This window comes from Microtus oregoni, unplaced genomic scaffold (genome assembly GCF_018167655.1).
Source record: "Microtus oregoni isolate MIOR12 unplaced genomic scaffold, Mior012 000011F_ref0000422, whole genome shotgun sequence".
NCBI lineage: Eukaryota > Metazoa > Chordata > Mammalia > Rodentia > Cricetidae > Microtus > Microtus oregoni.
The window spans coordinates 10196422-10219277 of record NW_024543070.1 but is presented as its reverse complement, the minus strand read 5'-3'; the positions used below and the strand labels follow the sequence as shown (position 1 = coordinate 10219277).

The following is a 22856-nucleotide window of genomic DNA, read 5'->3' as shown; positions in this document are numbered from 1 at the left end:
GAGTCAGGCACCAATGATAAAGGATGTCCAGTGAGTTCTTGGAGAAAGATACTGTAAAGAAGAAACAAAGACATTTCAAAAGAAAACAGTTGTCTTATCCAGACTGCAGGTACTGGGATTCCTTTCAGGCCTCACAGATGGTCATATCTAAAATTATGTAGTGCGTGAAACTTCAATGTTCCTTGTGCATCCACAGTTATGTTCTCAACAAGATTTACTCATCAGTCTATGAGAAGTATTTCCCTTGAAAGATTTCCTGAAGTGGTTAGACTTTTCATCCCACTCAAATTATGAGGTAAGAAAGAACAAAGTTTACTAACATTGAGGCTACACTGAACAAAACAATGAGGGGGATGACAAACTGCGAATTCCACACCTTCATCTGGAGGTCCCAATGGGAACGTCCTTCCAAGAACTTGATAAGTTGGAGCTATTGAGAAACTTCCTACGTCCAGTTCACCTAGATCTCTGGGTGGACAGACTAGCATATTTAAGAAGTGCCACAGTTACATTCCCCAAAAGAAAAGGGTGAGAGGGATGTATTGAAGAAGAAATTCCATCCAGTGCCCTGTTTCTGTAGATGGAAGTTTCTGTCCTGCCCTATTCCATAGCCATTCAGTCCCAAATTAACACACAGAGACTTATATTAATTATAGACTGTTTGGCCTGTTGGCTCAGGCTTATTCTTAACTAGCTCTTACAATTTTAATTAACCCTTAATTCTTGTCTATGTTTAGCCATGTGGCTTGCTACCTTTTCTCAGTAAGGCATTCTCATCTTACTTCCACAGTGTCTGGGTGGCAACTGACTCTTTACCTTTCCTCGTTCCAGAATTCTCTTAGTCTGGTCACCATGCCTATACTTCCTGCCTGGCTACTGGCCAATCAGTGTTTCATTAAACTAATACGAGTGACAAATCATTACAGTGTACAAGAGCACTACCCCACAGCATGTTTCCTAGATTTCTGACTTGCATTTACAGATGGAAGACAACACTGAAACACAACTGCTTCATTCCCATGTGTTCCCCCTATCTCGCCCAGCCCTTTATGGTTAGTTCACCTCTGAGTTATGATATTAACCAGCAGGAAAGCTTCTACCTAGAATACGCATCTCAAAGTGCCTGCCTCCGTGGCTCCTCCAGTTACCACCAACACATGCCACAGGCGGCACACACAGACAAAAAGAAAAGAACAGAACTCTCTCGGAAGCATCTATTTTTATAAGTGATCCCCAAAACTACATCGTCGGGGATTTCATTGTGGGCACAGAGAGCTCACTAGTGTCATTCTAGTCTGAGGGAGACGTCATCAATGAAGAAAGCTGAGCAGAGAAGAAATTCCCCAGTCTAACACTTATTTGAAGCTGCCAGCAATCAGTGAGGCAATGGAAGGAACAAAGTCTATAGCTGTGGGTTTTGTGTAGACAAAAAATGGTGAGTAGCTTGGGGAGGAGGCAACTGGGGAGATACATCTATATATAGAAAAATGCAAATATCTCTCTAAAGGTCTTGGTTCTCTCTCAAAAAAAGCAATTTTCTCGTAAGGAATCTATCTGTTTCCTAAATGACCTCTGCTATATAAGGGGTTTATGAAAACCACTCAGAAAACTAGAAAGACTTTCAAGAGTTACAAAGCCCCCAGCTTTATAAAATATGGATTAGAATGGAGTGAAAGTGAAAATAAACACGGGTTAAAAAGCTATGAATGCTAATTAGTTAGACAGCTACAGGAGTCACCAATAATGAGGTTTAGGCAAGAAAACAATTAAGGGCGCCCATCTTATTAGTCACCTTTGGTCTGGAGTTAATTGGTTGTGAGCTGATACATCAGCTCTTCCGTTCGTCAGCATTGAAAACTGGCCTGGCAGAGCCTGAACACATAGTCCCTGCCAAGTCTGCTTTACACCGAATGACTTCCAGGGATTAGCAGGAATAACTTCATAAAGGACTGAATAGGGAGAGGGTGTGAGGAGGAAAATATGATGCGGGAAATACCCCCTCTGGGGTGAGTGGGGAAGAGAATGAGATCACACTCGTAATGTCGCCAGGGGCTGGAGGGTTTTCGTGTCATGAACGACAGACTAAAGATCCCATTCAAGGCATTGGAGCACCCAGAAGAACACAGGAAAGCAATGACTGGGCAGATTCCATCTTTCGGGAGACAAACATATCCTCAACCAATTCTAACCTGGAAAGTGCTGTGAGTGACATAGGAGCGGACACGGGAGGGCTGTCTCCAGGTTGTGAGACAGAAAGAGCATGTGCACAAACTCCGAGCTGTGAGGCGAGGAGCATGGCGAAGAGCAAGGATTTTAGTAGAGCTGTCTGTCACAAAAGAGAATTTATGATATTAGAGGAGGAAAAAAAAACATAGGTGGTAGAAATAAAATATGACAAAGGAAGTTTGGAGAGGCGTGGCGTAGGAGTGAATACTACCACCATCTTGCGTAGAAACATAACAGCTGCAACGTCCTGACAGGAAGGGGCTAAGGTAAGAACGCCTGAATCCTGGTGAAGTCTCTCCAATAGAATCTGAAGAATTCTAGAGTGAAACGACATGCATAAACAGTAATGACTAGAGGTGGGATAGGATAGAGATCAGGATAGGTTTAGTGACGCTGTGAGATCTAAAATAGGTTAAACTCAGCCTGAACAACAGAAGATACAGGCAGCCCCAGGCCTCTCCTAAAGACAGGAAGAATTACTGATTTACAGGACATCGTCAACCCCACCAGCATAGGTTCTGAAAGGAAGCTTGAACCTTGATCAGAAAAGAAAGAAAAAACTCCGTCATGATCCTTTGGCCAGATACCATGTAGTATGTGCAGACTGATGATGGAGTTTCTCTGCCCCCAGGTCCATCAAGAGAACGGACTGAGTCTGAAGACTGCTGGTCCAGGGCAACTTCCCCAAGACTAGATCATGCTTTGTGCAGGGGAAGCTGCTGGGCAGCCTCGAGTCACTGCCAGTGAAGGTGTCTCACAGAGGACCCATCAGGGGCCTCTCCAAGTACCTTCCCTGGCCTCTTGTTTTTGCTGTGTATAGTAATGTGTAAGCGGTGTCTGCTTTATGGGTATGTAGATGTGGAGTCCAGGAGCATCCTTTACCCTACTGTCTAGACACATAGTCTCTCAATGAATCTGGACTCACCAACAAGCCCCAGCAATCAGGTCCATTAGTGATCACATCCAGGTTTTTTGTTTGTTTGTTTGTTTCTTTCTAATTGGTGCTGGAATTCAAACCCTAGTCTTCGGCTTGTGCAGTAAGTGCTTTTATTTACCAAGTCACCTTCCGGTTCCCTCAACAGTAACTCCTAATCTTGTCACAGATTATTTCTTTGAGGCAGAGATGTCTCCTCTCCCAAACCTACTGTTAATTCTATGGATAAAATAATATGAACAAACTCCTCAAAGTGACTGTGTTTAGCCACAAAAATAAAAGTTTAGATAAACCGGTCATCTGTGGAGTAGATGGTTCCTAAAATGGAATTACCAAGTCTCAAGTGTTTGTCCTTGGGCTGTGAAGGATCATGTCCCAGGAGTCTAAATGCCCTCAGCTCTGTGCACTCAGAAGCATCTGAGACGTGCTTCGAGGGACTTTGTTTAGACTTGTAATCGTTAACACTTACTCCCAGCTGTAACATTAACTAAAACAAAGTCTCCTAGGGCGGTCGGCTCCAGGATGTGCAGACACACATGAAGACCAGCAGTGGTGGAAAAATCACTATGAAAGACTCCTAAAGGCCAGAAGAGCCACAGTTGGTATTTTAAAAATAGGATATCCACAGCTTGAATGCATGATGTGACTTACACATTCTGCAACTGCTTTATCGTCCAGCCTAAATCCTCAGTTTAGCTCCAGTGAAAACATCTTACACTGTGGCCTAAGGACTTGCTTTTCCTTGCTCTTAAAGCATCATCTTGCTTTAGTGTAAAATTTGTTTAAAAAGGGAAGCACTGACAAAAGTCTAGTTCTCATGTGCACTAGACTAGGAGCTAGAGTTTCTGTGCACTCAGGAATGCTGTAAAATGTGACATCACAAACGATCTTCATGCACATCCGTCATTGCCTTGAGGTTGAAACAAATTGGAAGATGGCCTGGTGGTCACTCATGGGCTTTGGTGGCTGTCGTGCAGTTGTAGTCATTAGACCCATCCCACTTGAGCCGACAGGTTTTCCAGTTCGTTGGGTGCTTCACATTCTGTCTTTCTACAGTGACAGGCAGACCTTCCTGAAATGGCTGATATAAGAAAGAAACGTATCCCTCCGAATTCTCTTTAAAGAATCCATTGCGGCAGGTAGGAGCTGGCTTTCTTGACGTTTGTCTCCTATTTCCCATATAGCAGGGAGGAAAACAAAGCTTGTCTATGAGCTTTCAGGTGAGCAACTGACCAAAAGAAATGCTCTTCCATAGATACAATATTCCTTTGGGGGGGGTGTTTTGTTTTTTTGGGACAGGGTTTCTCTGTGTAGTGCTGGCTGTCCTCCTGTAATCAGCTCTGTAGACCAGGCTGGCCTTGAACTCACAGAGATCCACATATCTCTGAGGGTGTGCGCCACCACTGCCCAGAAAAAAAAAATACCCCATTCTTATCTTAAGATTTGAGGTAAGAGCCACAGAGAAGGATTTACAAGTACTCATCAGGGCGTATGTACACCACACAGGAAGACGGGAGAAAGAAATAGGATCTCTCTGGGTTTTATCTAACTTTCTAGGCCCTTAGTTAATCAGAACAACACACTTTGTCAGGAGATGGAGAGGCCTTGGTCCCTGTTTGAGATGCAGCACAAGGTTGCCACGTAGGCTGATCTCAGGAAGAACGGCAGGATCCCGACTCGGCCCTGAAATCCTAGAGGGTAGATGGCATCGCAGGGGACAGGTCCATCACACACTGCCTTGCTCCCAAGGGAGGGGCCTCCTGTAGAAACGTTCAGAGCAGATGCAAAGATCACAGAGATGGGGAGTGAATTGGGGTGCTGCCATTCAAGATGAAAGATGCCAGCTGGAGAGATCCATCATGTGATCCAAGGCTCAGGACAGAACTCCCAGAGGAGGACAAGGTTCAGAACATGCAAGGTTTTCGATGATAAAGGAGACCATCCAGAAGGAAGAGACTTTGGGGCCCATGCTATAGAAAGGGACCCGAAGCAAGACAGGAGATTTAGATTTTTCACTTAGAAAGTCATTAGTGGCTGAGCATGGTGAGCCACCTATCCAGGAGAGGCCCAAACAGCAGGATCGTAAGCTAGAGGCAAACTGTGACTGTCAAGGTCAGTGGGCCTGGGCCTGGAGAAGGCAGGTGGATGACCAAGCCAGTCAGCAGTGTTCTGTGGTTTCGGCCTCAAGCTCCTGCCTTGAGTGCCTCCCTTGGGTTCCCCTCGATTGCAAAATTGTAAGATGAAATTGAACTTTTCTTCCGTGAGTTGCTTCTGATGTTTATCACAGCAACAGAAAGCAAACTAGGATTACCAGCTTGGCTCTACAGCCATCTAGATGCTATGTCAAAATAAGTGAGCAAATCAGCAAATAAATATTGGTGGACTGGCATGGAAATTCATGTGCATAGCATATACAGGGCTCTGGGTTCTATCTCCAGCATTGCAAAAGAGAAAAGGGTTGGAGGGAAGGGGGAAGAGAAGGAAGGGGAGGGGAGGAGATTCGGGACAAAGAGAAAAATCATTAGCAGTTTATGCTACTTAAGCTGCCCAAACAGAATACCACAGACTGGGTGGCTTAAACAACAGAAATGTGTTTTCTCATGGTTCTGAAGGCTGGAAAGCCTAAAAGCATTGTTAGCACGATCCATTTCCGGAAGGGTCCTCTGCCTGGCTTGCAGATGGTGGCCTTCTAGTTGTATCGTCACATGGAAGCAAAGGAGGGGCCCAGTCACACATAGCAGCTCTCCGGCCTCTCTTTTCATGAAGAGCCCGCCATGACAGCCCTACCCTCATGAGTTCATCTGACCCCAATCAGCTCCCACAGGCCCCTCTCCACATAGTGACGACAATGAGAGAAGGCAACTTCAGTCTATAGAAAACAGGGCTTGGGTAAAACTGCTGGGGCATGTAGGCAGAAAGCAGGAAGCTTAGAGCAAATGGGAAACTGAGAACATGGATGAACTGTGAGAAGTTAGCAGCAAAAGGTTGGTACTACAAGAGTTGCTTATGGGAAAGAAAAGATCTCACATTCAGTTTGCTTAGACATCATTCCTTTTCTTTTTGGATCCAAAGTCCTCTATGGTCATGTTTTCGTTTTCATATTTTCGATCCCATTATAAAATCTCCACAAGTCAACCATCTTTAAAAAGGCCCACATAATATATTGTGAAGTGAAAAGGCAAATGTTATTACAAAGCCATTTGTGCGGTGTGGTGCATGATCCAATATGTTTAAGAGAGTCCATAGAAAAATTTTAAGGACATATACACAAAACGTTCAGGGTTCGTCTCTGGGAGATGAGATTTCGGGTGCATTTGGCAGGGATCGGTTAGGAAAACACTCCGTATTAAAAGGTTCAAACAGGCAGCATCACACCCAGGCAGGTCTGTGCTTGCAAAGCTGGTGGAAGAATGGAGAAGACAGAGGTGGGTAAGTGGAGGCCACTAGGAGCTGTCGAGTTTGTCACCCCAGCTCTGGGCCCCAAGAAATCAGGCACCTGTTGCTGCTGCTCCATGCTGGCCCAGAACTGTGTGTCTGGCCAGTCAAGGCAGACCCTTGCATCTACACTGCATGCCTGCTGCCACTCTCACAGCCTCGTGGGAATGGCTAAGGCCTCTACTTCCTCCCAGACCCTTTTGTCACCAGACTGAAATTATCCAGAACACAGTAGGGAGGGGGTCTGGAGTAACCCGGGGGCTCAGAATGCCTTTGATTTGTGGAAATAAAGGAAGAACAGAAGGTAGTACTTGGGCCAGAAGACAGCCATTAACCGTCTACACCCAATGACTGCTCAGTAACCATCCAATGAGTCTTCCTGATCAGTTAAACTTCTCAACCACAACAGCAAAAGCTTCAACCTTCTGTACTTGTCCCTCTGGTCAATGGAATGAGTTCAGCTGCTCCTTAATCTGGGAGACCTACGACATTATCAGCTATAGCAACTTCTGTGGGAAGACCTCCTGGAGCCAATGGCAAACCTGACTAAACATTATGAAACCTAGTAACCACACTACAAGCTTCACCAATTCACTGCATACAAGTAGAAGGAAGCCAAGAGGAGAAACAAAATGTTACTACACAGAACTAGAAAAATACATCAACTTTAGCTGTCTTCTCTACTGGTTATAAGGCTGGAGTTGTCATTATTAAAACTTTTTTTTTTCTTCTTTGAAATATGTTTCTTCTGGTTTGGGCAGCACCTCTCTTAGTGAGATTTAGTTTTTTCTTTCTTTTTTAGAAGATTTATTTTATGTGCATGAGTGTTTCGCCTGTATGTACATGTACCATGTGGTATGTGCCTGGTGCCCAAGGAGACCAAAAACAGGTACCAGACTCCCCAAACTAGAGTTACTGGGGCTCCGAACAACCAGATAGATTCTAGGGATTAGACTCATTCGCTCTGCAAGAGCAAAAGTGCCTTTAACCACCAAGTGCCCTCTCCAGCCCAGAATTAGTGTTTTATCTAATAAAGTAGTTCAAAACCCCTTATTCTTAAAAGGTCTACCCCTGTATTAGCTCTCTCTGATCTATTAACTCTAACTTCTCACAATCTCTAGGCAGTAGTCTAGCGGATTCCAGGTTTCAAATGCAGTCCTTACTACCTTATATGGCATTGCGGACGCTCATGTCTCCCCTGTCACTCCAGCCAGTACGATAACTATTTTTTCTTTGTAGTTCAAAGGCATTCTAAGGAACAGCTAGTCTTTTCTGTCAAACAGCATAAACCCTGTCTACTGCAAGGGATTCAACTTTTCCTATGTCTCCTACCTTGTAAGATTTGTATGCAAATCTTTGTATCTCTTCCCTTATAGGCGCTTATGCAAATGTTTCAATACCATCACTCAGTAAAACTTGTGTACCTACTGCTTCCTCCCTTCCTTCACCTGCTTCGCTTTGAATACCGTAAAACTGGGCAATATTGAAAGAGCGTGAGGTCAGATCTCAGACAATGGGGAGAAGGCAGCTAGCAGGTGCACTGGAAGAAAACTCAAGTGCATTTCATGCCCCACATGCTTGCCCACCCCGCTTGGGTTATGATGCATCTTTTTGTGAAAATAGCTGCCTCCCTCAGCTGCTTTTGCTTTGTTCACGTGTTCCTTTGTGAGACACAGACACCAAGACTATTCTCTGCTTCTAAGAGCATGGGTACTGAAAAGGGCCACATGGCTAACTGTGGCCCCGCTATCATATTCTTTAGTAGATTCACGCTCCCTAAACACTTGTCAGCTAGGAGAGCTCGGTACTGCAAGGAGGAAAAGCAAACATTTCTGGTGTGGGTTTTTAGGTGCATAACTAGGGAGAGAATTCAAAGTCATATGAGGATGAAGACATATACAACCCTTTCACTACCATTTTTTATTTATTTTTAAAATTTATTTTATGTATGAATACTCTATCTGCATGTATGTATGACTTTAAGCCAGAAGGGGGACACTAGATCCCACTATAGATGATTGTGAGCCACTGTGGTTGCCGGGAATTGAACTCAGGGACCTTTGGAAGAGCAGCCAGTGCTCTTAACCATTGAGCCATCTCTCCAGCCCCCACTACTTGTACTTTGCCTCTTTAACCTTGGATATCAGAAAAAGGATACAATCAGAACCTGGGGTATGTCACAGCAGTTAGAAAGCCATCCACGGTGTTTTGTTCCTGAGCTGGGGTTGCCACAGCGTGTCAGGGGTAGAGGACAGTTATAATTTCTGGAGTGCCGGAGGCTGGGGCCACACCTTGGCCTCTGGAGTTCAGAGGCCAGGAAGAATCTTGGCTCCCTGGCCCACATAGCACACGTGACAACCCGGCTGGGAGTCCCTTCAAGGCGGAGCTAGTTTATTTATATAACAAATACAGGGAGTGGGTAATCGTGCCATCTGCACAGATGCAATCGCCCTTTAAATCAGAGGCACAAATACATGTTTATGGGTCAAAGTAGCTCACAGAATATTCAAGCAAAACAGTCAGGCCATTATATCCAATTTAAACATCTTAAGACTGAGTTGTCCCCTTGCTATGTGTTGTACTTATTTCACAACTTACCACACCCATTCACCTTCTCAAGTTTTAAAAAGTGTAACTCATTTTTAATGGAAATCACTAATTTGCCAGTGTTCTCTCTCAGGCGCTTCGAAATCTACTATAATCATATCTTTGGGCTAAAAATCTTCTCTTTGCTCCTGCATTTCCAACCCACAATCACTCTGTAGACCAGGATACAATTTTAAAACCTTAGGTTCTAAATTAGAATATGAAATTTATTGTGTGGTTCCAAGTCAGTGTAAAAATTTCCATGATTTTGCCCAGAAAACAGATGCCCACCGGCACCCTCACCAAGAAGCCCCATCATTACGGCGACTCTCAGAGTTGGAACAAAATCCGTCCAAAGTCTCTTATGAGCCAGAACTTCTCCAGGGAGAATGCAGAGCAGCTGCCTCTGAGATTCTTTCAATTATGGCTTCTGCAAATGCTGTGAACAAAGCAGCCTTTGTCCAGAAACGTAGGTACCGAGGGCTTCCCTCTCTGCACAGAGATGCTCCCTGCTCACCCCAGTGAGCTCCTCCACAAGTCTCCCTGAACCAGAGGGCAGATGCAGGAAAATGAGCATTGTGTGCTGCAGACTCAGGAGCCAAATGGACCGGTAAGCCAGGGAGGCAGAGTCCCTGATAGGCATCTTCAGGGAAAGAAAACTAACCAAAACTGAGTCTCTGGGCTCCAGCTCTGCCTCTGCTCTCTACTGAATGTAACTGCTCTCCGGCGGCAATCTTTTTGCACCTGACTTTCTCACCAGTAAACTGATGGGTCTTGTTTCTCTTCGCAGGGAAGCAATGCATCAAGCCTTGCCTTAGAAATCTGCTAAGATGATGTGTTCCCACTGATACACAACTTGGGACAATCTCAGAATATTAACAGATTATCTAGAATACCATATGACCTTAGCTGTAAGCCACACCCATGAGTCTCAGCAGCACTAAAGGAGGCAGGAAGTCGGGGGAGACCTGGTGAACAAGGGAGGCAGTAGGACATCAGATTGTTCTTTCAGGACAGGGTGGCACCACCTAGGACTCTTTAATAAAGCGTTTTACTCGCTTGCTGATTCTATACCCTTAGCCGTAAACTGAGAGTCACAACCCACACCGTCTACTGACTGGGATGGTTGTGGGGATCGGAATCAGCAGGGGACAACAGGGATGAAGATAACTGGCTGGCGACTCAGGGGCTGCTTCAGCTCCAGCACGCCAAAAACACAGGCTAGACGGAGCAGCTCTACCTGATGGTGGTGCCTTGCAGACGGTCTATCTTCTTGTTGAGCTCTGCAATGATGCTGTGCAGTTCTGTGATACGCTCCTCATAGCGAAGGGTTGTGCGCTCCTGGACGTCTTCATGCTCTCTCATGAGGTGGGACTGCTCGCACTAGGATCGAGAACACAGGACAGAAGACGGACATGTGGATGTGTTGATGTACCTTTTGCAGAATGATTTCATAGCTTCGAGCCATTGCTTTCAAGACTGGTATTCCCCAAATAAGACACTCACCTGCTCCAGCCCCAAATTAACTCTTGTAGCCCCAGTTAAAATTTACAATACCTCCGGGAGGAGATGGAGGATCTTGCATTTATAATACTCTTTCATTCTGCCTCTCCCTCTTCAGAGTCCCTGCTAGCTCCTCACCAAGAAAAAGACACGAGGCCACCAGATTCTGAATCTTGAGTAAATGCTCCTAAGTAACACACCTACATTGGCAGAGCTGGTTCATCCACAATCTCCAACCTTGAAGGGCTGTCCCTCAGTTCCTTCCACCAATCTGCTTCTTTTCCCATAGTGAGCTTCAGCTACTTTAATACCCCAAACACTCAGTGGTATAATGGGTGTTTTGGTGGGGGTGGGGGACTCATTTATGCTATCATATCCAATATCCTCCTCTTCCAAACTGTAAACTCCCAGAAGGCAGACACTAGATATTCCATTATTCAGCCCTCGCCCCCTCCCCCACCCTGGTGGCATATGGCCCAGCTCACTGTGGGTGATCTGGAAGTGTTGTGAAATGAGTCAGTGGTGATGCTTCACAGCCACGAAGACTACTTGATAGAAATAATGACCAGAGAGGCTTGGAAGCTTCCCTGTGCCTAGGCACTGCTGGAGTGAAGAAGTGCGTGCTTTTGGAAACACTTTTGCAGAGGGAATTTAAACCATAAGGAACCCGTCCCCCACGATTTCTCTCTACCCTCCTCAATTCCCTCTAGGCAGTGGCAGCTGATCTCATTTACATAACAACGGAACATAGGAGGTGACGGAACAAGTGGCCTAGCTTTGGCCTTGTCTGCTACACTCGGCGGTTATTAATTTCCTGTCCAGCAGGGAAATTTTAATTTCACTTTCAACCAGGTTTTCCAAATGCCTACAGCCATATGTGCTCTCCAGCCAGCTCTGCAGGTGTGTCTTTTCAGGCCTGTGACAGGGAAGGGGTAGGGAGGCTTCTTACCCACTACCGTGGACGGGCGTTCTCCCCTTCCCTCAACCTGCCACCTTTCCAATGGCATCACCCAGGGCGGGCACCTGGGGACCTGCTGGACTCTGGAAACAAGTATCAGGCAAGCAAGATTTCTGAATGCTCTATAAACAGCCTTCTCAGGAGAGCTGCCTGCAGAAGAACACTGATGCCAACTACTGTGCCCGGTGCTAACCTCCACACCAAATAACCTCCACACACAGTGAAGCCTCTGGAGTCAGCGGGTCCAGAGGTAAGAGCAAGGCCACTTCTAAGGGGCTGGAGACATGGTTGGTTGGTGCAGCACACTGTTTAGTAAAGATGAGGCCCTGGCCTTAATCCATGGCACCTAAGAGAGCCACGCCTAAGCGGGAGCTTTCCAGCCTCCTTCGGTGCATTTTAGGTCTTGTTCATCCACAATTCATTACTCTTTAGAGGTAAGGAGTCCACAAAATAGTATGTCACGAGCTTTGGTGACTAAATCAGCAGCCTCTGTCTTTCTCTGAGACATCTACATGTAGACTACTGTCCCACCCCCCACCCCCCCCCACCCCCCACCCCCCCCCACCCCCGTTCCCAAGGGGCATCGCGAGCTCTTGTGGCTGCTCTTTATTCCCACCCCCAAGCAGAGTGTGTAGTCTTCACGCGCCTACAGAATACACACTCCCGTGAAGATCAAACTGAAAATAACGGCAATGCCAATCTGTGCTCTGGACTCTGCCATGGCTGCGCTGGCTTTTAACACTCAGTCCGCTAGACACAGGTCTGTGTGGTGCTTCACACACACACACACAATGAGCTTCCACGCTCCCATCTTCCCTCCCTCGTTCTTGCTTCTCTTCTTCGGAAGGACAGGCCACTCCCACCACCCAGCCTGTCCAGGGACCGCAGCACCCCATCCACACTTAAGGGAGATTCGGTGTTTAGATGAGGAAAGGGCAGAAAGTGGGTTCAAAGCCGGACAGGCGTCCCTGCAGTCTGTTCTGGCCCACCCTATACAAAGGTCCTGCGGGGATGGCTGGGTTTAGGAGACACCAGATGGAGACGAAGAGCACCTTTGCCCCTGGTTCCAGCTGAAGAATCTGCCTGGAGGGGTGCGCAGGAGTGAGAAACTACAGGAAGCTTGATCTCGGTCAGGGACAGCACCTGCAGCTAAAGGGAGCACAGGCAGGGGAAACAATCCTTTTAGCTGAGGGCAAAGATGCTTGGCTTGCTTCCCTCCATTTTCCCCATAAGTATGCTTTTTCTAAAGCACTAGGAAGCATCTTCAATTTAGCGCTCCCTTTCACAGGTATCAGACATCTCTGGGTTGCCCCAAATGTCTAAGAGACGACCTGGGGCCACGGGGAAAGGAACTGGGACAGGCACTTTGAAGAGAACTGTGACCACTATAATCAAGTGGACCCAAGGAATCCTGGGGTTTTTTGGAGAATAAGAAACACAACTCAAGTAGGTGGGGAGAAAAGGGGGGAGCCTGGTGCTTCAGTCCCTGTGCAGCGCTGGCATTGGGGAATCTTCTAGGTGTTAAATCACTCAGTTGTTCACGATAATATACAGTAATTGATTACCAATGAAAACACAGAGATGCAGTCTCTGTTTTATCTCTGATTTTGTTTTCCTTTTTATTTCTTAGTCTAGCCAAGGGTCTGCTTTAGCCTTCGAGAGCCAACTCTTTGTTTCTAGGGTCCTTGGTGTCTTCTTGGGTTCGGTTTCATTTCTTTCTGGTTTGATCTTCCTTTCTTCCCTTCTAATTTTAGGGTTAGTTTGTTCGGGCTTTTAGAGCATCCTGAGATACAGTGAGAGGTTTGAGATTTCTCTTTTTAAATTTTCATAAGCAGTCCTTTTAACATTGTTTTTTGCTATGCCCCCAACAAGCTTTGTTACATTGTACATTCATTTTTATTTGTTTGAAAAACAAGTTTCAAACTTATTTTTTAAATGTTTCAGTTATTCATTTAACTATTTTTAGAATGCTGAAAGATCCTCTCAGATCTTCATAAATCGGTTCACACAATCCTCTTTCAAACAGTGTCTCTGTCTCTCCCACAGTTAGTGTACGAGGGACTCCACCTGGAAGATAAACATTGGCAACCCTACTGAGGCGGCCAGCGGGGCCTTTGCCAACACTCTGAGTATTGTTGCCTCCCCTGCAGAGTGCGGCTGTACTTCTCCCCCTTGAAGCTAAGAGATGCCCTGTAACTCGTTTTAGCCAATGCGATGAGTGATTACATGCTGTTTTGTCATTAAGAACTCTTGCAGGATTTACCACATGTCCTTCTCTGGGTCATGGTGACTAGATAGCGACATTCCAGATAACATAAACAACTTGGGTCTAGGTAAGGAAGTGTACACACATGCGCGCGCGCACACACACACACACACACACACACACACACACACACACACACCTCCATGAGCTCCTAGTAAGGTATTTGACATCTGGAATTGCTTGCCATTACTACATACCCTAACTGATCAAATCATTTTGTACATGGGAAAACAGACTCAATATGAAATGACTGTTTTATTTACTGTAACCTAGGTAACACTAAAAACCTTTAAAACAAACAAACAAACAAACAAACAAACTTCTAATTCTGTTTGAGTCACCTGATGATATCTAAAACCTTCGTCCTTCTTCCTCTCAAAGCTTCTTATGGTCACCAACAAATACCAGGAAATGCTATGTCTGACTGTGCCAAACAAGAGCTAGAAAACCAAGACATCTCCATCCTCACCCTAAAGAGGACAAAAGCACCCAAGTGTGCACAGTGTGTGAAACCGGGGAACGCCAGCAGCTCCAGCTACCTGTCAATCATTCAGTGATTACTTATTTAGGCGGAGCTAGGCGAGACCAGAGTTTCCCATGGCACCTCTACCTTCTGGTTATTATTGTTTTCTTTGCTTCACTGTACACAAATGCCTGTTACGTTCTCAATGAAAAAGGCAAGGAATAAGCTTGAAACAGCATGCCTCTGCTTTTTTTCCTTTATTGCAGTAATTGCATCTCAGGCTCTTCCTCCTATTTCTAAATTCAATTTCTGACTGATGTGACCAGCGTAGCAAAGCCAGAAAGCCTGTGGCTGTGGCGCCTGGCCCGCACATTTCTAGAGGTCAATATTCCTGGGAGTCCAGCTTTTTTTCCCTGTAGCTACAGGCTTTCTCTGTGTGGTAAATATCAGAGTGTTTTGTTTTACCTAGACTTTTTTTTTTTTAACCTGGCACTTAATACATATCCTGTTTCCAAGGCCTTAACACTGTCGTGATGGGGGAGAATGGAACCCCCTGTAAACCCCTGTATCTAGCCATACAAACTGCTGAAGCTGCTTATGTAAAATAACGTTTAATATAAACAAACACCAGGGACATCGAGGTGGTCCAAAGAGGAAAGGTGTTTGTGGCTAAACCTGAGTATTGGCACTCCATCCCTGGGAGCCATGGATGGAAGGAGAGAACCAAGTCCTGCAAGGCTTCCTCTGGCCTCCACACATACACGGTGGCATGCGTATATACAAACACATACACATATGCAAACAAAAACATGGTAAAAATGAAATCAAAACAAGCAAAAGCATCATTTCAACTGCTGAGAACAAAATCCTTTACACATCTCTGCTAGTGGTACAGCTCCAAATAAAGCCTCGAGACCTGTCTGGGACTGTGAGGCTTGTGGGAAATGCCTGCGCAGTGTGGTGGCACGGAGGGGCTTTATGATTTGGCTAACGTTCTTCCTGGGTTTTAGCTTACTCCACAGAGGCCACTGAGGTTTAATCATCGAATTCGTCTCTGCTGTCAGACCTGAGAGACTTATGAACCGGCTTCTTGAGAAACGCAATGCCGTCATTAATGTGTTAACCCTATTTGCCATCCTGGAGAGGGGGTCAGCATCTCTCCCGCTTAAAATACGGCAAGATGTGATGTTACCTTCTCAGGGTCACACTAGGCTGGTCACAACTAATAGCACTCAGGGCATTCCAATTCTGATCCTAAGCTCTGCCACAGCTCTCCTTAGAGGAAGGGGTGGGGAGGGCAAGTCGGCAAAGGGGAGACAAATCAAATGCCACGGAGGAGCCGGAGCCGGCGCTGTGGCAGTCATCAGACCACCACAGAATGCTATTCCCGAAGAAGAAAGACGGGGGGCTAACAAAGAATACGCCCGCAACTACATCTTCAACTCAGGAAAATAAATAAATGAAAGCTCATCAAAGGAAACACTCTCTCGACTCCAGTTCATTGGAACTGTATGTTTTCTCTCCTGAAAGCCAGTGTGGCTTTCCAAAGACAGAGAACTCGGAGACCGGAAGTGCCTCATCCCCTGCTGATGGGAGCGTGGGTACCTGAGTACGTGCCAGTCTGTGCATCTGCGCAGTTTGGAAGAGCAGGGATGTGGCCCTTGTACTATGCTTGCAGTAGTCTGCTATATAGCAGCGGAAAATTAATACAAGTATTGTCTTCCCTATCTTTATGGTGTTGTCTCCTGACTCAGCATTTCTCTTTCATCTGAGGACTATTTCTAAAATTCCATTTAGGATCGATCGCACAGTCCTAATTCAGGAAACCTAATTTTATTCAACCAATTCCAGTGTTATCAGTAATGATTGGACAGATACTGGATCTCTTCAGGTGATCCCCAATGAATGTAAACATCACTTATTGTTTATAATTTTGTTTGAACATGGAATGATAATATTTGGAAATGGTAAAACTTCCTCCAGGCCCAGAACAAATTGCATGCGCATGTGCTCTTCAAGAGGCAGAGAAGACCCTCTTTTTAACCTGCATCATTTACCCAGGCATGTATCACGAGAGGAGAGCACTGCCAGCTCATTGTATTCAGCTTTTCTAGACCAATCCATCTCTGTAAGAAGATCAGGATAGCTAGGCTGACATTTGCTTACATTCTCCTTTCTAGATCTTAGGGGGTTTGTTTATTTGTTTATTGTTATATTTTGGAAGGCTCCTCTCTAGTGAAGTGTGCACTAGGTGACTTTTAAGACTGGTGTACAAACGCAAATACAAACTGCCCTTAGGACGTGGATAGTACCATGGGTTAAAAACTGCCACCAAGAGCTATAGTGTGAGAATGCTTAAACACAAATAAGCCCCAAAGGAGCTGAGCCACCCGGATAAAGCACCGGAAAGTTTTCTACTGTCTTTTTACTATGCCCTGAACAAACAGCTTTGTCTTTTCAAACATAAATTCTAATAAATATCATAATGGTCATGCTTTAAGGCCCAAGACTGTAGGGCTTGTGAGCTGTAAGTTGAAATCATGTACCGTTTTTCTTTGGGGGAAAAAAAAGGCTAGAGAGGCAGAAGAGTGGTTAAAAGCTCCTGCTTGCATGCACACAGACAGACACGCACACACACAGACGTGCACACACACAGACGCGCACACATGCATACACACAGACATGCACACACACAGACGCGCACACACACAGACGCGTACACACACAGACGCATACACACACAGACGCGCACACATGCACACACACAGACATGCACACACACAGACGCGCACACACAGACAGACGCGCGCACACACACAGACGCGCACACATGCACACACACAGACATGCACACACACAGACGCGCACACACAGACAGACGTGCGCACACACACAGACGCGCACACACACAGACGCGCACACATGCACACACACAGACATGCACACACACAGACGCGCACACACACAGACGCGCATACATGCACACACACAGACATGCACACACACAGACGCGCACACATGCACACAGACAGACGCGCGCACACACACAGACGTGCACACATGCACACACACAGACATGCACACACAGACGCGCACACATGCACACATACAGACGCGCACACACACAGACGCGCACACATGCACACACACAGACATGCACACATACAGACATGCACACATACAGACATGCACACACACAGACGCGCACACACAGGGACAGAGCAAGAGTGTGAGAGTGAAAGTGGGTGGGGGAGAAGAACGGAAGAAAGAAAAGGAGGGAGGGAGGGAGGAAGAGAGGGAGGAAGGAAGGAAAATGGGGGAGTGGAATCTCACCAGTAATAACCATCAAAGTGATGGGCTTTGGATAAGTACAAGTTAGAAACCTCAGTTATTTAATACCATTTTACTGTTATTTAACACAAAAGTAGCACTTTGGGTTTTAAAGAACTTGCTCTGACGAGGCATTTAGAAAGTTTCAATTCACCAGAGATCACTGGAAATACCCTAATGTTGCTATTCTTTTGCAACCAAAGGGGTAGTACTTTATGTAAAAATTTTATTTACGTGCAAAAACCAAAACCAAAAAATGTCACGAGAGAATCGTGGAACGAGAAAGCAGCACTAGTGGCCTTGCTCAACAGCTCCTCTGACGTTGGGTATGGAGCAGGTCTGTCTGCCTGGCTGTCTTCACTTTAGCACAAGGTTGCTGACCAAGCCTAAGACCAACCTGAAGACCAACCAGTCTTCCTCTTTCGCCCTCCACCAGGGTCAAACCACTTGTGATCCTGAGACGTGAGACTTCCCTAAAACTTTCCAAGGCCTTCCAGAATGGTGACTAAGACAAAACCAAAAACTGTTTTCGCTTTCCCTAGCTGTAAAGTTCTCTTCTACTGTTTCCTTTCTGACTACAAAAGTGATTTAATAGTAATAGGACACACTTGAAAAATAGCCAGGTGTGGTAGCAAAGGCCTGTAATCCCAGGACTTGAGACACCGAGGCAGGAGGATTGCCTCAGGATGGAGACCCACCTGGGCTATAAGGTACCATCTGTCTTAAAGAGACAACTAATCCCCCCATCATAAATAGTCTGCCACTGAAACGAAGCTGGGGCTTGTGTGTGCTAAGCCACTGTGAGGTTCAACACAGACCTTTTTTAACCTTTTGAGACAAAGGATAATTAAGTTGTCCAGGCTGGCCTTGAGCTCTCCCTGTATCTCAAGCAGACACTGAACTTGTAATTCTCCTACCTCACCCTCCCAAGTAGCTAGGATTAGAAGTCTGTACCACCCCAAGCCTGGCAAGCTGAATGTTTAAAATGGCTTTTTAAAAATAAGCTTGGTGGGTTTTTATTTCATTTTTTTAATGCTTTGAATTACCACACTAAAAAAAAAATAAACTGAGCATGTATTTACTTATACAGCAGCTTAAAAACTTTGACTTAGCGTCCCTTTAAAAAACAAGATCCAAGCAGATAGGAATGGACCAACATCACTGCTCGATCTGATGGTGCCCGTGTTGATAAAATCAGACTCAAGATTGAGTCTAATAAGCGGAAAATTCCAATAGGTGTTCGCAGGAAAAGCCTAAGGAAACAGGTAAACCCAGGAGGGCTGTGCTGGTTGATGCCAGGGTGCGAGGTAGGAGAAGCCTGTCACGAGATATGAAGGCCAAGCCAGTCTAGTCCCTGTGAACTGTAAAGACTGGTTCCCAGAGTTCCCTCTAAAGCAAGAAAAACCTCAGGGCAGCCCCCAATAGATCAGGATGGAGATGATAGAGGAAAAGAAAAGTTCCAGACATAATGAAGCTGAGGCGCAGAGCCAGGAAGGTGGAGAAGGGCCTGTCACACATGCTCTGATCTTAAACCACCTTCATAACCCTCCCCCCATTCCTAAAAGTTCCAGCCAGTGACTCGATGACTCCGCAGTTACAGGTGTGGATGGCTCCTGTGAAAGAGCCTAGTTTGCTTCCCAGGACCTACATCAGGAAGCTTGGAAGAGCCTGTAACTCCAGCCTCAAGAGATCTGACACCCTCCACTGGCCTATGCATGTACGCGCGCACACACACTCAATTAAAAAATGTTTTAAAAAGTCTTTAGAAGTAGGGAAATAAAGAAAAGACCAAGAAGCAGGCCTTTCACATCACATCAAAGCAAAACCTAGCAAAATATTGAGGTCAAATTCCGTACAAGGAAAAAAAAAAGCCCAATATTCTTTCCATTAACTGTAAAAAATACTCTACACAATGAATTAATGTTCCCCACACAGAGAAAACCCAAACAAAAGCCAGTTTTAAAATCAATGAAAGATCTAAGAAACAGGTGTGAGGCATAAATGCATACAATTCACAATCAGAAAAAGTCAGAAACGAGGTTATTAAAAACTTCCCCAAAATAGGAACTGGAGAGATGGCTCAGGTGTTAAGATCACCGACCGCTAGAGATCAGATTCTATTCCTAGCACCACACAGCAGCTCACGACCGTGTGTAATTCTAGTCCCAGGGGCTCCAGCACTCTCTGCTGACCACTTTGGGAGCTCGGCCTGGACTTGGTGCACATACCTACCTGCAGGCAAAATATCCACACACACAATCTAAAGCCATCACTTCCTTGAAATAAAAAAAAAAATCAAATATAATCAAAAGAATACAGAGCAAACGTGATTATCAAACAAAAGGATGAGGACTAAATCTGGTAAAAATTCTGCAAAGGGAGAAGGAAAAAAATTGATTAAAAGGAAGGAAAGAAGATGAAAGAACCCTGTGAATATCTAGAGCAGCGGTTCCCAGCCTTCCTAATGCTGCGACCATTCCTCATGTTGTGGGACCCCCGACCACAAAATTATTTTTGTTGCTACTTCATAACTGTAATTTTGATACCATGACGATGTAAATATCTGATATGCAGGATATGTGATATGTGACCTTTGGGGGTGGAGGAATCACAACCCCCAGATTGAGAATCACTCATCTAGATAAAGAACTTTGAGAACACGAAGAAGCTGTGTCGTCGTCACATGCCACAGCAGCTTCCTGTGCCTGAGACATCAGGAAGACATCAGCACCTTCAAGGAGGAACAGATGAGCTATGGGCCTTGAGCCCAGCAAGCTGACTCCCAGAAGGACAGGTACAGACACACTGTTATCGGCACTCAAGAACTTTGAGGGGGACTATTTCTATGAGTCTGCTCAGAGGGGTCTAACTATAAATTGGAAGGCACTAATATTAAAAAAAAAACTAGGGAATATTAGTTTCAAATGCCTAAATGACTTAAAGAGAAAGTATTTGAAGAATTTCTCAATAATTGTTAGCTATAGTGGGATCGCTATTCCGGGACTGTTTGTATGTAGTGGGGAATAAAGCAGATGAATGTTTATGGAATATTCTAACATCCCCATAGGTGAAACAAGTGGGATTGTAAAACAGGACTCAAGCAAGTACCTGGCATAGTCTGAATTTGCAATGGAGGGACAAATACAAGGTCCACTAAATACACACATATGCACATTGGTTAATAAAAATAGTTTCCCGATTCTACCCACAAAAGAGGCACAATACAACGAGCAACTGAAAAGCATCAAGCATCCCAAGTTCCCAGACAATGGTCTGGAAATACTGTCTGCTTGGAAAAACTGTAGCTGCTTTGAGAAGGGCCACTTCTTGTTTTGGGGACATTAAATGTACTCTGGCTGTGTGGCCTGGCTATTCAGTACATGCATAAGACTCATAAGGAACCTGGGGCTCTACCTGGCTAAAAATAGTGCCGCTGGAGCTTTCATAAGGGAAGTAATTACAACAGATTGAAATTCAAATATATTCAAATGCACAAATTTCTAACAATATTAAAAAAACAAGAGAGCGTTTTCAGAGCATCAAGATGAAATCAATGTGTCATCCTGACAAAGGTTAAACAAATGACAGGGTTCAGGGGGCTTGTTTTATGTTTCCCCTTTGAGGTGCACCATGTTTGAACAAACAGCAAGTGGGAAATTTCCCAGTAAAAGCACCCCCAGCAGTAACCTTGGGATAACTGAACTAGAATGTCACACATTTCAAGTAGTAATGAAGTAATACACCTAGGCCGGTGATTGTCAACCTGTGGGTCATGACCCCTTTGCAGGATTGAATAACCTTTTCATAGGGGTTGCATGTCAGGTATTCTGCATATCAGATTATTTATATGAGGATTCATAACTAGCAAAATTACAGTTTTGAAGTAGCAGCAAAATAATTTTATGGTTGGGAGGTCACCACTACATGAGGAACCGTGCTAAAAGGTCATAACATTAGAAAGGTTGAGAACCACTGGCCTAGATATTACATATCAACAGTTGCTAACATCTAAGAAAAATCAGCAAGGGGGCAGGACACTGCCTGTTTGCTGGTGAAAGGATAGATCTCACAGTTTTGCCAAGGGTAATGGATAGGAATCTGACCTCAACTCTGGATGGCAGGAGAGGCAGGATGGGTTGAACTGTACCATGAGTGGTGCAGTCACAAACAGGTGTGGTTAGCCAAGCGCAAAGCCCACGCTTAAAAAAATCATTATTAGAAAGCAAACAAGGCATGGAGAATAAGGCTTTCTAGCCTAAGTATTTAAAGGGAATGCCTACTTTGTAAATGAGTGAGATTAAACCCGACAAAACATGATAGTATTCGGCTGTAAGGAAAAATGAAATTCGTAGGAAAATGGATGAACTGAAAAATTATATTAATCAAGCTCACCCAAATGTAGAAAGAAAAAAAAATCCACATGTTGTCCCTCAAATGCAGAGCCTAGCCTAGAACACAGGAATATAGGTAAGCAGGGACGTGCGCGTGTGTGGACATTCAGAAAGGAAACAGAACAGAGGGTAATATAATGTAGTAAGGAAGGACAAAATGCAGGCAAAAGGCACATCAATCATGAGGAAAGATATAAAGGGATTGCTTTCTAGTTTCAGCCCCATGTAGATTTTTCATGTACTGGATAAGTGAATAAAAGCATAATTAATATTGGAGGAGTAAAATCTTAGGTTTTAAAAGGGCCAACCTAGCTAGATAGAATTTCACTGAAGTCTGGGATGGAGTTTGATGGCTGCCTTATACCAACTGTATCCTGATTTTATATGAATTCATTAGAACAAAATTATTTTTATTTTTATTTTTTTAAAGATTAAACCCTTCCATCTCTGGATGCAAGTGGGAGTGATACACTTTAAAGTAGCAGAAATTAATTTTAGTAGAAAAGTCAATACAGAGGTGAGGTTTACAGTAAGGGGAGCGGGGCAATTAGAGAGGGACAGAAGAAGGTATTGAGTGGCCGGAAGACTGTTTCCTGACTTGTGTGTGCAGTGGGGGTAAGGATGCTATGAAGTGCGTTTGTGTGTTGGGGAATATTATTTTAAGGTGTGGTACTTTTGTTTATATTGCTTTGCTTGACTCTGTGAAGCTGAAATTCTTTGCCTGTCTAAGACACCTGAGGGTCCTAAGAAAGAGCTGAATGGCC

General features: G+C 44.9%; 1 protein-coding gene across 4 annotated transcripts in view; it reads right to left on the bottom strand.

Annotated features, from left to right (window-relative positions):
• Positions 1–22856, bottom strand: part of Mcc (MCC regulator of WNT signaling pathway) — a 369600-nt gene that overhangs the window by 75189 nt on the left and 271555 nt on the right. For all 4 annotated transcript variants that reach the window (XM_041660361.1, XM_041660358.1, XM_041660359.1 and 1 more), the window contains one exon: positions 10422–10564. In XM_041660361.1, coding sequence (XP_041516295.1) covers positions 10422–10564 — 143 coding nt within the window. The remainder of the gene's footprint in view (positions 1–10421; positions 10565–22856) is intronic.